This window comes from Lolium perenne, chromosome 5, assembly GCF_019359855.2.
Source record: "Lolium perenne isolate Kyuss_39 chromosome 5, Kyuss_2.0, whole genome shotgun sequence".
Classification (NCBI taxonomy): domain Eukaryota; kingdom Viridiplantae; phylum Streptophyta; class Magnoliopsida; order Poales; family Poaceae; genus Lolium; species Lolium perenne.
The window spans coordinates 73,091,831-73,103,912 of record NC_067248.2 but is presented as its reverse complement, the minus strand read 5'-3'; the positions used below and the strand labels follow the sequence as shown (position 1 = coordinate 73,103,912).

At 48.5% G+C, this 12,082-nt stretch overlaps 1 protein-coding gene and 1 pseudogene across 1 annotated transcript; both read right to left on the bottom strand.

Moving 5' to 3' along the window:
• LOC127303418 (protein ALP1-like) overlaps nucleotides 1-2,717 on the bottom strand; it is a 28,696-nt pseudogene extending 25,979 nt beyond the window's left edge.
• A 732-nt stretch (nucleotides 2,718-3,449) lies between these two features.
• LOC127299453 (putative polyol transporter 1) lies at nucleotides 3,450-10,321 on the bottom strand. The gene is made up of 3 exons (XM_051329418.2): nucleotides 10,146-10,321; nucleotides 9,555-9,901; nucleotides 3,450-4,611 (listed from the first exon to the last, which is right to left on the bottom strand). The coding sequence occupies exons 1-3, from the start codon at nucleotides 10,294-10,296 to the stop codon at nucleotides 3,580-3,582; spliced, it is 1,530 nt and encodes a 509-aa protein (XP_051185378.1). The 5' UTR covers nucleotides 10,297-10,321; the 3' UTR covers nucleotides 3,450-3,579.
• Between the last annotated feature and the right edge of the window lie 1,761 nt (nucleotides 10,322-12,082).

Sequence of the window (12,082 nt, the reverse complement as noted above, 5' to 3'; positions counted from 1 at the left end):
ATCAATTTTATTAGTAATAGTGGGAGTAAAACTATCACATCCATCATTATAATCATCATAAATTGGAGGCATAGAATAATCATAATGAAATTTATCCTCAATAGTAGATGGACTGAAAATATCATATTCATCATTGCAAACATCATATATAGGAGGCATATCATAATCAACATAAACTTTCTCTTCCATACCCGGAGGACTAAAGAGATCATTTTCATCAAAACCGACCTCCCCAAGCTTAAATTCTTCCATAGCATTAGCAATAATAGTGTTCAAAGAGTTCATGCTAAAAACATTGCTACAACTATTTTGCAAACAAAGTTTCATGGGTTTTTTAATTCTCTCTTAAAACACATCATGTCCTAATTCAAGATAAAGTTTATAAAGATCTCTAATTTTTTTGTTGTTTCCATTAAGCCTAACTAGTGAAAATAAAAACAAGAAACAAAAAGATATAATTGCAGAATCTAAAGGAAATAGCTTCGAGCACTCACACACCGGCAACAGTGCTAGGAAATAGCTTAGTAGTCGGAGGATGTGAATACCTTTTACCTTACCTCCTCGGCAACGGCGCCAGAAAATAGCTTGATGTCTACGCATGCTTCTATTCCTGTAGACGATGTTGGGCCTCCAAGAGCAGAGGTTTGTAGAACAGCAGCAAGTTTCCCTTAAGTGGATCACCCAAGGTTTATCGAACTCAGGGAGGTAGAGGTCAAAGATATTCCTCTCAAGCAACCCTGCAATTAAGATACAAGAAGTCTCTTGTGTCCCCAACACACCTAATACACTTTTCAGATGTATAGGTGCACTAGTTCGGTGAAGAGATAGTGAAATACAAGTAATATGGATGATTATAAGTAGTAATTGCAATCTGAAATAAAAATGGCAGCAAGCAAACATGTAGCAGAACTTGTTCGAAACGGTGTTTCAATGCTTAGAAACAAGGCCTAGGGATCATACTTTCACTAGTGGACACTCTCAACAATGATCACATGATAAATAAATAACTTCTCCTCACTTGTGCTACTTTCAAACACTCTCTTGTTGGATAACAAACACCGTTCATTGTGTAGGGCTACAAGAGCACACCTCAAGCCGGAGTAAACAAGCTCCACAACATCCGGAGTTCATATTAAAGTAACCTCTAGAGTGCATAATAGACCGTTGCAATTTAGACCGAGTACTAACATAGCATACACACTGTCACCAATAGCTATGAAAGGGGGAATAGATCACATCAATACTATCATAGTAATAGTTAACTTCATAATCTACAAGAGATTACAATCATAACCTACGCCAAGTACTACATGATGCACACACTGTTACCTTTACATCATGGAGGAGGAATAGACTACTTTAATAACATCACTAGAGTAGCACATAGATTAATAATGATACAAAGCTCATGATCACATAAAGATCACACCATGGGAGAGAGAGATGAACCACATAGCTACCGGTAGAGCCCTTAGCCTCGGGGGAGAACTACTCCCTCCTCCTCATCGAAGACAGCAACGGCGATGAAGATGGCGGTGGTGTCGATGGAGATGACTCCGGGGGCAATTCCCCGTCCCGGCGGCGTGCCGAAACAGAGACTTATGTCCCCCGAAACTTGTCTTCGCGATGGCGGCGGCTGCGTAACTTTTCTCGTATCGTGGCTTATTGATTTAGGGTTTTTGCCCCTGGAAGAATATATAGGCGGAAGGGCAGCCTCGGAGGGGTCCCAAGGGGCCCACACCATAGGGGGCGCCCCCCCTTGGCCGCGTCGCCATGTGGGGTTGGGCCCCCTTGGCTCCCCTCCGGCCCCTCTCTGGCTCTCTGGAACCTTCCGTGGAAAATAAGGCCTTGGGCTGTTGTTTCGTCCAATTACGAGAATATTTCCTATATAGGATTTCTGAAACCAAAAACAGCAGAAAACAGGAACTGGCGCTTCGGTATCTTGTTAATAGGTTAGTTCCGGAAAATGCGTAAAAATGATATAAAGTATGAACAAAACATGTAGGTATTGTCATAAAACTAGCATGAAACATCAGAAATTATAGATACGTTGGAGACGTATCAGTGAACCTCATATCGAAATCCACAGCTGCTAGAATGTTCTGGCTGGTGTAGTGCTTTCTCCCGTGGAATGATGCAGACATTGATCTCGGCACCTTTGCAGTGACATGAGTACCATCAATGGCCCTAATGCAATCCTGTAAAAATATTAGCACACAATCATGTTTCTGACAGTAGCACACATCTGATAGGTAGAAGGAACATGATTTTGTACTCACCCTGAAATAGGGGAACCACCTGTAGCTTATCTTGATCTTGGTGGGTGTGTTCATTGATGTTGGCTTGATCATTTCACTTCTGAGCTCCCCAATTGCGTACAACACCTGCTGAAAGTACCGAGAGATAGTCTCCGTGGATCGCCTGAATGTGTTATGGATGACTCTGAACCTCTTGTTATGACCGACGACATGAAGAAACATTGCGACTTGTTCTTCGACAGAGGTGTGGATGCTATCAGTCAGCAGTCCTCTTTCCCTGAACGTTTTCACAAGTGCATAGAAAGGGGCTCTTCTCATCCGTAGCATCCAGATGGCCTCAACGTCGTTGCGGTTGTAGATGTTGTTTAGGTTGGCAATCCTCTCCTGATCTCGGGGTAACATAGGTCTGTAAGTCACACGAGGAAAAGCTGCATGCCTAACTGCTCTCTTGTGCACCATCAGGATCCAGGCTTGTACGCAAATGATGAGTGATGCGGCGTGTGCACAAGCTGGAGCTGGTCGGTCTACTCAAACAAGATCTATGCATTACAAACGGTCTTATCGAACCCAACTAGTTCTACCAACATGAATCTAACACTACAGTATAGCAGAGAAGTTTGCACTTACCTCCTTCATGGTGGACGAAGGGCAGGGCCGAAAGCCGCCGAAGATGTGCGCAACCTCCAGCGCGGCCGGAGAAGAGGATCCTGGTCCGACGCCGGAGACCCAAGGGAGATGCGCGCTGCCAGATCTGGGTCGCCACCGCCGGTGCGAAATTTGGGGGAAGGGAAATTTTGGGAGGGGGCTAATGGAGAGGGTAACCGAAGAGGGAGGTTACCCCTACCTTTGCCGCGCAACGCCGCTGGGATTTCGGCTTCTCCCGCCATGTCAAGGCGGAGCTCCCACGCGAACGGCGTTGTCGATTTTCGTCTCGCCAGGACCTGGCCCTGGAGAAACTGTCAAACCGGGCGTTCCTCCGGGACCTGTCCCAGGGTGTTTTAAAACTCGTGCTATGCAAGAACACGAATGCGCCCAAAAAACCAAACGGCCCGAAAAATACTGGACCGATGCGAGCCAAGGGCCGCCCAGGCTACCAAACGCGCCCCTGGTGTGTGAGCTCTATTGCTTTCTCCGCAATCGATGGAAAATAACGCCGAACAGTCGAACGGACGCAAATCATACAGTACAGTGTGCCAATAGGCAATAGCTGATTCTTCCGATCGAAATTAAGTTTACAGTGAAGAACTTTCAGCAAATACGTTTGGCTAGTCTTACTTCCCTCCGTTGTCCTAGTGCTACCATAGTATACATTGTCGACGGATCACTGCGTCATCAGCGACGGTGATTCGGCGGAACCGTCGAAGAGCGCCTCCATCTCCTCGAGGCTCCTCCCCTTGGTCTCCGGCAGGCAAGCGTAGACGAACACCCAGGCCGCCGCCGCGAACCCCGCGAAGATGTAGAAGCTCCCGGCCATGCCCACCGCCTCGTACATCGAGATGAACGTCATCCCCACCACCGCGCTCATCACCCGGTTCACCGCCGTGCCGATGCCCGTGCCCTGCGCGCGCAGCCGGAGCGGCAGGATCTCCGACCCGTACATCCATATCACCGGCCCGAACCCCAGCGAGAACGTCGCCATGAACGCCGCCGCAGCCGCCACGCTCGTCGCCGCCGCCCACCACGCGGCGCCCGCGTCCGCCGCCGGCGCCGCGCGGAGGGAGAAGCCGAGCACCAGCAGGGACGCGGCCATGCCGCCCGCGCTCGTGAGCAGCATGGGGCGCCGGCCGAGCCGGTCGGTGAGGAAGAGCGGGATGACGATGGACACCGTCTTGACGACGCCGAGGAGGATGGTGGCGCCCAGCACCGCGTGCTGGGAGGTGATCCCGGCGCGGTTGAACACCCGCGGCGCGTACAGCACGAGCGCCGCGACGCCGGATGCCTGCTGGAAGAACTGGAGGCCGAGGACGGCGAGCAGCACGCGGCGGATGGACGGCGTCGGCCGGACCAGCAGGTCGCGCCACACGCTCGTTGACGGCCGCGCCTCCTTCTTGCCGTCGCCGGAGACGGCCTGCTTCGGGCTCTCCCGGGCGGAGGACACGATATCCTGGAGACGGCGGTCGGCGAGGGCCGCGTCGCCGGTGGTGCGCGTGAGGACCCTGCGGGCTTCGTCGTGGTGGCCGTTGAGGACGAGCCACCGCGGCGTCTCCGGCATGGCGAGCAGCGTGGCCGCGGCGAGGAATAGCGGCGGGACGGCGCCGACGCCGATCATGAGGCGCCAGTTGACGGACTCCGGGAGGCCGGCGAGGGCGAAGTCGGCGATGTAGCTGAGCAGGATGCCCGAGTTGCCGGCGATCTGATGTGGCAGGCATATAAAAGAGTGTGAAGAACAGCGTTTATTGGCAAATTTATGATGACACCGTGAGAGTGAAAATTAATTCACAGACTAAGGTCTCAACTGGAGTACATTTTATGATTTCTAGTTCAAAACTTGGAGGAAAATTTTGAGCTAGCACAGTAAAGAAACAAAAAGTGACTTTGCCACATGAGCACCAGTGCTTCAGGTTTAAAAATAATATATTTTTGAGATTCCAAAAAAGTTAAGTTTAAATCTGCACATACATAGAAATCTTCTGAATGTTCTGTAGATATTTCGGAAGAAAATATATTGTATTATGAACTATATAAAAAAAAAAATTCTGACAAAAATTGTCCCTATACACAGCCTTTTTTCTGTAGCTAAAAATACAACAAATTTTTACCGAAATTTTGCACAAGTATTAATGACATATATTTATATTCATGGAATATTTTTTATGATTTTTAAAAATATAAAATACAGTTTTTAAATATTTCAAAAATCGGGAACACTGGTACTCATGTGCACCAAATCTTCGTCAGTAAAGAACAAGTACAACTTTGGTGGGATCTCACTTGCATCTCTCGCAGAGAGTGAGACTTGTTCCCCTTCTCAAAAGGAAATAAGAGTAAAATGAAATTCACAGATATAGCTATATTTATTATCACCATTCTTAAATTCGTTTAGTTTTGCACAGATATAGCTATGTTTATTATCATCATTCTTAAATGGGTTGGCCCGTTGGGTGTACTCCTGTCCAAGATGCGAGCTATTAAAAAGATGGCACTCGCCACCTGAGTCAAGATCATCCACTTAGCACACAAGCGGTACCCACCGGTGGTGGAGGAGATTGTCGCCGAGGCAGAATATGAGGAGGACGGATGACAATGTGGAGGACATCGACGCCGAGGTGGAGATGGACGACGAGGTCGACGAGCCGCCAACAAGCCATGAGTAGGCGGCTCTTCTCGTATCCTTCAAGTGCAAGACTGGTATGGGTGTGCGTGCCTACCTCGAGGACGTGAACGCTCCCACAAGTAGTTAGGCAGGGGACAGTCTTGCCGCCGACTCAGGGCTGCCGAGTGGAAGGCCGGACATCCTGGCCTAGAGGGAGATCGAGGCCGCCTCTCGCGAGGTTACCCGCATCTCCTTGGTGGGTGCAACCCGCCTGGCACACGAAGCGGCGTTGGCGACGAGGCAGAGCCGGTAGGCGCATGCAAAGAGTCGGCAGTTGCAGGCGAAGGTAGATGCGGCGAGCCAGTGCTTGGAGGTGGAGGCAGCATTGGTTTGCGCCCCTCCCTCGCCCGGCTTCAGTGGCACCAAAACCAGGCAGATCTGATCTGATGGGCAATCGAAGCCAAACGGTGAGGTATGTCCCTCTGTGACGATGAGGTAGATGCGACCAGGTCCCTGACGTGCCCAACTCTACCATTGAGTTTCTGACAAGTGACACCCACCCTAGATGTGATCCACATGCCAGTCAGCCAAAGTCGGAAAATTGCAGGAATGTCCACGTCAGAGGATCCGTCTCAGGCAGAGGATAGCAAGAAGTAGAAGCCACCATTTAGTCACTTTTATTTAAATTACGATGTAATGTTCTATTTAGTTGCAACGAACACTATCCTATTTTTTTTTTAGAACCTATCCTACTTTATTTAGGTAACTTATCTATAGGCTATGAGATAACAAGCGCGGACAACCGAGCGGTCTGCGGCGAAAATGGGCCTTACAGCCGGGTCAGTGGCGCTCGGTCCATTTACGCGCACAGTTTGGTTGTGCCTCCTTTTTCGACCGAAAGGTTCGTTTGGTGTACAAGAGGAGATTGTCTTTTATTTTTGTGTTAAATTCCCCATTTGGATGTCATCCTGCGACCTGAGCAAAAAAAAGAAGTCGCTGATCGAACACTTGCAAGTTGCAACGAACCGAACGTTGGTACTACAGTACGGTACTTTAATTTGCACATTGCGCTCTTTGACGATGCAGATTAGACACAAGCTCGTGCTACGACAGTAGGACACTGACACTCATTAAACCGCCGGTTCGTTGGGCCGTGCTAGACAGAAACCCTTGGATAGGAAGAGGTAGTAGATATGCCAGCGCCAGCCTCCTCGTAATTATGATATCGATTTCCTTTTTTTTCTTTGCGAAATTATGATGGCGAATTCGCGGTGGCAACAGTCTTTCAGCCGTGCTGCATTGGTAAGCAAGTTGTCGCAAAACAACAATTTGTGGTAGAAACAGACCAAGTACCAACGAATCACACGTATACTGGGCTAATAATTGTACATAACATCAGAGAAGTTCGATCCGATTTGCTTTCGGTCTTTTTCCCTTTAGTAAATTCAATTCGTAATGCATTGTTGTGGACATGACCGGAGAACTGATGTCTGTCAAAGTAATTGTTCTGATCTTGACCTCCTATTGGAGAACATTTTTCCAGTATTCAGAGTACGACAAGCATTATTTTTCTGTCCACCATGTTCGAACCGATCCAGCAATCCTAGGAGCGCGATCTCTCTACCCTTCATAGTGGGTTACCACCCCACTCTCTTTCATCATTTATTATCATGCCATGTCACCAAAATGGTTTGAGATGTGTGATGTTAGGGCAGCCCCAACGCACGTATCTAAACTATCGTATCTTGTTTTTCATCTCAGTTTTTGTTAAAACTTCCCAGCGCATCGTATCTAATTTTGTAAAACGTGGGCCCAGCTATCACCCAATTAAATGGGCTTTCTATGATTTCCTCGTGAGCTGGTTGGCCGAGCGTAATTGCTGCATCGGTTTTAACGGCAAGAGCCGTATCCTAAATAAGATACCGTGATACTCTCTCTCCTATTTAATTACACCTCCACGTTGGATTCTTTCCTAGCTGGCTCAAATTAGATACGATCCTAGTCACCGCGTTGGGAGCGCCCTTACTACCTATGTTACTCCCACTATGAGTAGTCTTATATTAGTTATAGTGGGGAGTAACTTAAACTAGTAACATGGCTTACGTTACTAGTTTAAGTTACTGCTTTCATAGTGGGTAGTAACTTATATGTAGTGTCATGCATTGTGTCATTTACTATGTTGTAGACTCATCTTGTCTTGGGGTGTGATGTTACGGTAACATAGCTAGTTACCACTTCACTCTCTTTCTTCATTCATTGTCATGCCATGTCACCAAAATGCCTTGGGTTGTGTGATGTTACTAGCTAAGTTACTCCCACTATGAGCAGTCTTAATTAGAAGTCAATCATCCCCTAATTAGCAGCAATTAGCTTGCACCACATAGCAAGAATTGCGCTCGTGAGAAGCAGTTAGTTAATTAAGCGACGATCAGATGTAGACGGGCACCACCACGAGGCCGAACCCGCACCAGACGCCGGCCACAGGCTGCCCGGCCATGAGCGCCGCGTACCCTGACGCCGCAACGGTGGTGGCGGAGCCAGCAAAGAACATGGCCACGGAGAGCGCCATGGTGCGGCGCCGGCAATGAGAGTAAACACTAGACACAGCAGATTTGCCACGAGCTCATGCTATCGCAGTATGACACTGACACACCGACGGTTCATAGCGTCATGCTGGACATAAACCCTTCGAAAGAGTGATATGCCAGCCTCCTTGTAATTGTAATATTTTCGCGTGTTTAAATTAATTGACCCAATAGTCGTCAGTTAATTTTGGTGCAAGTTTTATTGTTAGATGTACCCAAGACGGTGCGGCTCCTCCAAGGAAAGAGAGGCAATCCTAAAATTAAAACTCATCTAGCATTCTGTCCCCCTCGCCGGGAATGCTGCCGGTTCACTCTGTCTGTAGTGCCCTTGGGGATTTGTAGGCTTGGTGGACCACGAGTCCAAGACCCTCGCCGGCGGGAGGATTATTGTTCTTTGTTCATGGTTTGTTTCATGTCCTCCTGTAGATGGTGAGGCGGTTGCTACATTCTGAAATCGGGATAAGATTCTCCCTATTCTATCTTCGCTTTGGTGGTGCATCTAGCACCGGCTAAGGGCGCGTGGAGTTGTTCTTCCCTTGGATCTTATGGGATATCGCTGGTTTTTATATCCGTAGGTGTGGTTTTGGGTCTGGTTCTTCCGATCTACGGGTCTTGTCCTTAACGATGTTTGTTGCTCTGGTGCGTTAGTCCTTCAGAGACTTAGCACGGTAACTTTCGGTTTGTCTACTACTACAACCTCTACTAGGACAAAGTTTGCCCAGCTCCGGTGATGGAGGGCAAGAACGGCAGCGTGAGTTGTCATCGCTAGGTGGTATATTAATTCATTTGTAATTTTGTTTACTACTTTTTTTTGCTCTTTGTAGATATCAGTGGATTTTTTTGCACTTTTTTGTGTGGTACAGGTGTATTTCTAAACCTCGTTAATTAATCTGGATTGGAGGAAGTAGCAAATTCCCTTTGGTACATAATACGTTGCGTTGGTAGTCAACCTGTCGCAAAACAACAACTTGTGGTGCATTCGTCGTGTCCGTCCAAATGCCAACGAATCACGTCCTAGACTAATAACTGTAGATAACATCAGATATAAGTTGGATCCGATGTGCTTTCCAAAAGAGAGATTCGATAGAATTTGCTAATCATTTCATATTGTCCAGCTAGATGTGACTGGAACCAATACCTGTCAAAAGTAAATACTATTCTGATTTCTGATATTGATCTCCTATTGCCTATTGGAGACCATCTTTCCAGTACTCAGAGTACGACTAGCATTCTTTCTCTGTCCACCACGTTCGAACCGATCGCAGAAATCCTAGGATCTAGTGTGATCTCTCGAGAAAATTATACTACTACGGTAGTAACTATTTTATTAGCTAAACTACCCTTTAATTAGAAGTCAATCTACCTAGCAAGCATTGTGCTCGGGAGAAGCAGTTAGTTATAATTAAGCTCGATCGATCAGATGAACACGTACTAGGGGCCGGGTGGAACGGAGCTAACCTCGGGGATGGAGGAGAGGAATCCTCGTGACGCCGCCGGCGCCATCTCGGCGATGTAGACTGGCGCGACGACGAGTCCGAACCCGCACGCGACGCCGGCCACGAGCTGCCCGGCCATGAGCGCCGCGTACCCGGACGCGGCGCCGGTGATGGCGGAGCCTGCGAAGAACAAGGCCGCGGAGAGCGCCATGGTGCGTCGGCGGCCCGCGCGGTCGCACGCCCACCCCGCCGCCAGCGAGCCGACGAGCGAGTAGATGCTGGTGGCGCCGATGAGCACCTCGATCTGCGCGTCGCTGATGCCCAGGTCATCCTGCACGAACTTCTGCGCCCCGCTCATCACCCCTCGGTCTGCAGAGAGAAATCAGATTCGCATGGTTAATCACGACATGAAATTGATCGACAGTTTTTCCTAGGCACATGCATAATCTTAATCCTGCAGGTAATAAGAGATTAATGTTTCGGGATTAATTAGAGCATATCTGGCACCTAGCTAGAGATCAAAATAATTGTTGGACGCAAGATTTAGAAAGATACGCGCATGGCCAGCTTGCATGCATGCATGACCATCTCTAGATCGAGGTTTTTTGCTTACTGTAACCGTAGATGATGGAGATGGCGGAGGCGACGAGGGAGCAGACGAGCGCGTAGGCGCTTCCCGCCGCGGCGGCCGCCTTCCTGGCATCGCCGTCGCCGGGAAGCAGCGGCGCCTCTAGCTCGGGCTCTTGTTCTTGCTCATTCTTCATTATTTTCGTCGCAAGAATTACTCGTTGACCGCCACCGTCGTCTCTCTTTGGGTACAAGGAGACCGGAGTTGAAATGGCAGAACGATCGACCTCGCCGGAGACACTTTATATAGGGCCGATGCGGCTGATAATTAATTGCTCACGTGTTCAAGGTAAAGGGCAGAGAATGAAAAAGGCTGATCACGCGGAGATTTTATTTGGCAATAATTCACCACGGCCGAGATAAGCACGGCAGCTGGTAAAATTACGTGATTAACCGCGGGCGATTACAAACACTCAAGTGTCGGCTCGAGACTATTACAGGTGGGGCCTTGGAGCCAGCGAGGTGCTGATATTTGGGATGCTGCATGCGCACGTGATGATTTTCTTTGGGCATTACGTAGGCTGGCATATTTATTTTGGAACTGCGCGAGCTGGCACTTAATTACGGAATGGGCAACAGGCAACCAACCTCGTCGCAGAAAATAAGGGCCTGTTTGGTTGCCTGCATCAGATTTCTGCACCACTGACGCAGCAGGAAGGAATTCCTGCGCGTTGAAGATGTGTCATAGGCCATAAAAGTCACGTTGTTTGGTGGCCTGTATAGAGTATTTTAGGTCCCGTGGAGATTTGGGTTCTATCTGTTTGGTAGGTCGGTTTTCAGGCCTTGTAGCAGCCTAGAACGACGCCCCTGTTGTTTGGTTGCAACCCAGAATCTGCTTCTGCTTATCTCTTACCTTCGGTGGTGAGGTTACCAGCGATCAACAGCACAAGCAAGAACACAATTTACAGTTTAGGTAAACTTAACACTGATCATAGTTCAAACACGGTCATACTTCACGACACACCACACACGATCATAGTTCAACAGACGACATGAACAACAACTAGACACATACATGGTAGGAGCGACACAGAACCAGATTAGCTTCAAACATGACTTTGAAAGACGACACACCTGGTGGCGTCGCCATGGTAACGGCACATGGTCATCACCTCTCAGTGCAGGTGTGGTCGAAGATGACCACATTGTACTGGAAGGTGGACACCTTTTTGAAGATGAGGAACTGGCCTATCTGCAGCTGATGAGCGATGGTGAAGGCCGCCCACCCCTGGTCGATGTATGTGTCATCGCCTTCTCTCATCGTAGTCATCCTCCAGTAGCAGCCAGTGTTGGTGGTGACGATGATGTTCAAAGGGATTTCTCCGAACCACCTGACGAAATCATGGGGGATCTGTAGCCGGTTGAAGGTGGGCGTGAAGACGATGCGCATGAACTGGTCCGGTCCTACGTCTGGCTGAAAGTGACCGACGTTAGCCGCCCTTCGCTTCTTCTATTGTCCCTCCTCGGGGGTCTCAGTAGGTGACCCAAGCTTGAGCTTCTCAGTCTGCCACAAGAACACATGTCATTAGATGTGTTCCTGCTCACAAGTATATAGATGAAAACGAACATTGAAAACATGTGATGCCTTATTCACTGGCTCACACGGCAGCTCAAGGGACTACCCTCAAACTAAGTCTAGTGTGCAAGTAATCACACACACGACTAAGTTTGAGGGCAGCACCTTGCCTTCCAGTGTGCCATTGTTCAATCATTGGCCAATGCACTAGACAAACAAAATGAGGTCTCATAATTGGATCACACTACAGGCAAAGGGATTGTCCGCAAACTAAGTCTAGTGTGCAAGTAATATGGCACACATGACTAAGTTTGAGGGCAGCACCCTGCCTTCCTTTGGGCCATAGTTAAATCATTGGTCATTGCACAACTGAAGAAGTACAAACATGCAAAGCAAGGTAGCATATG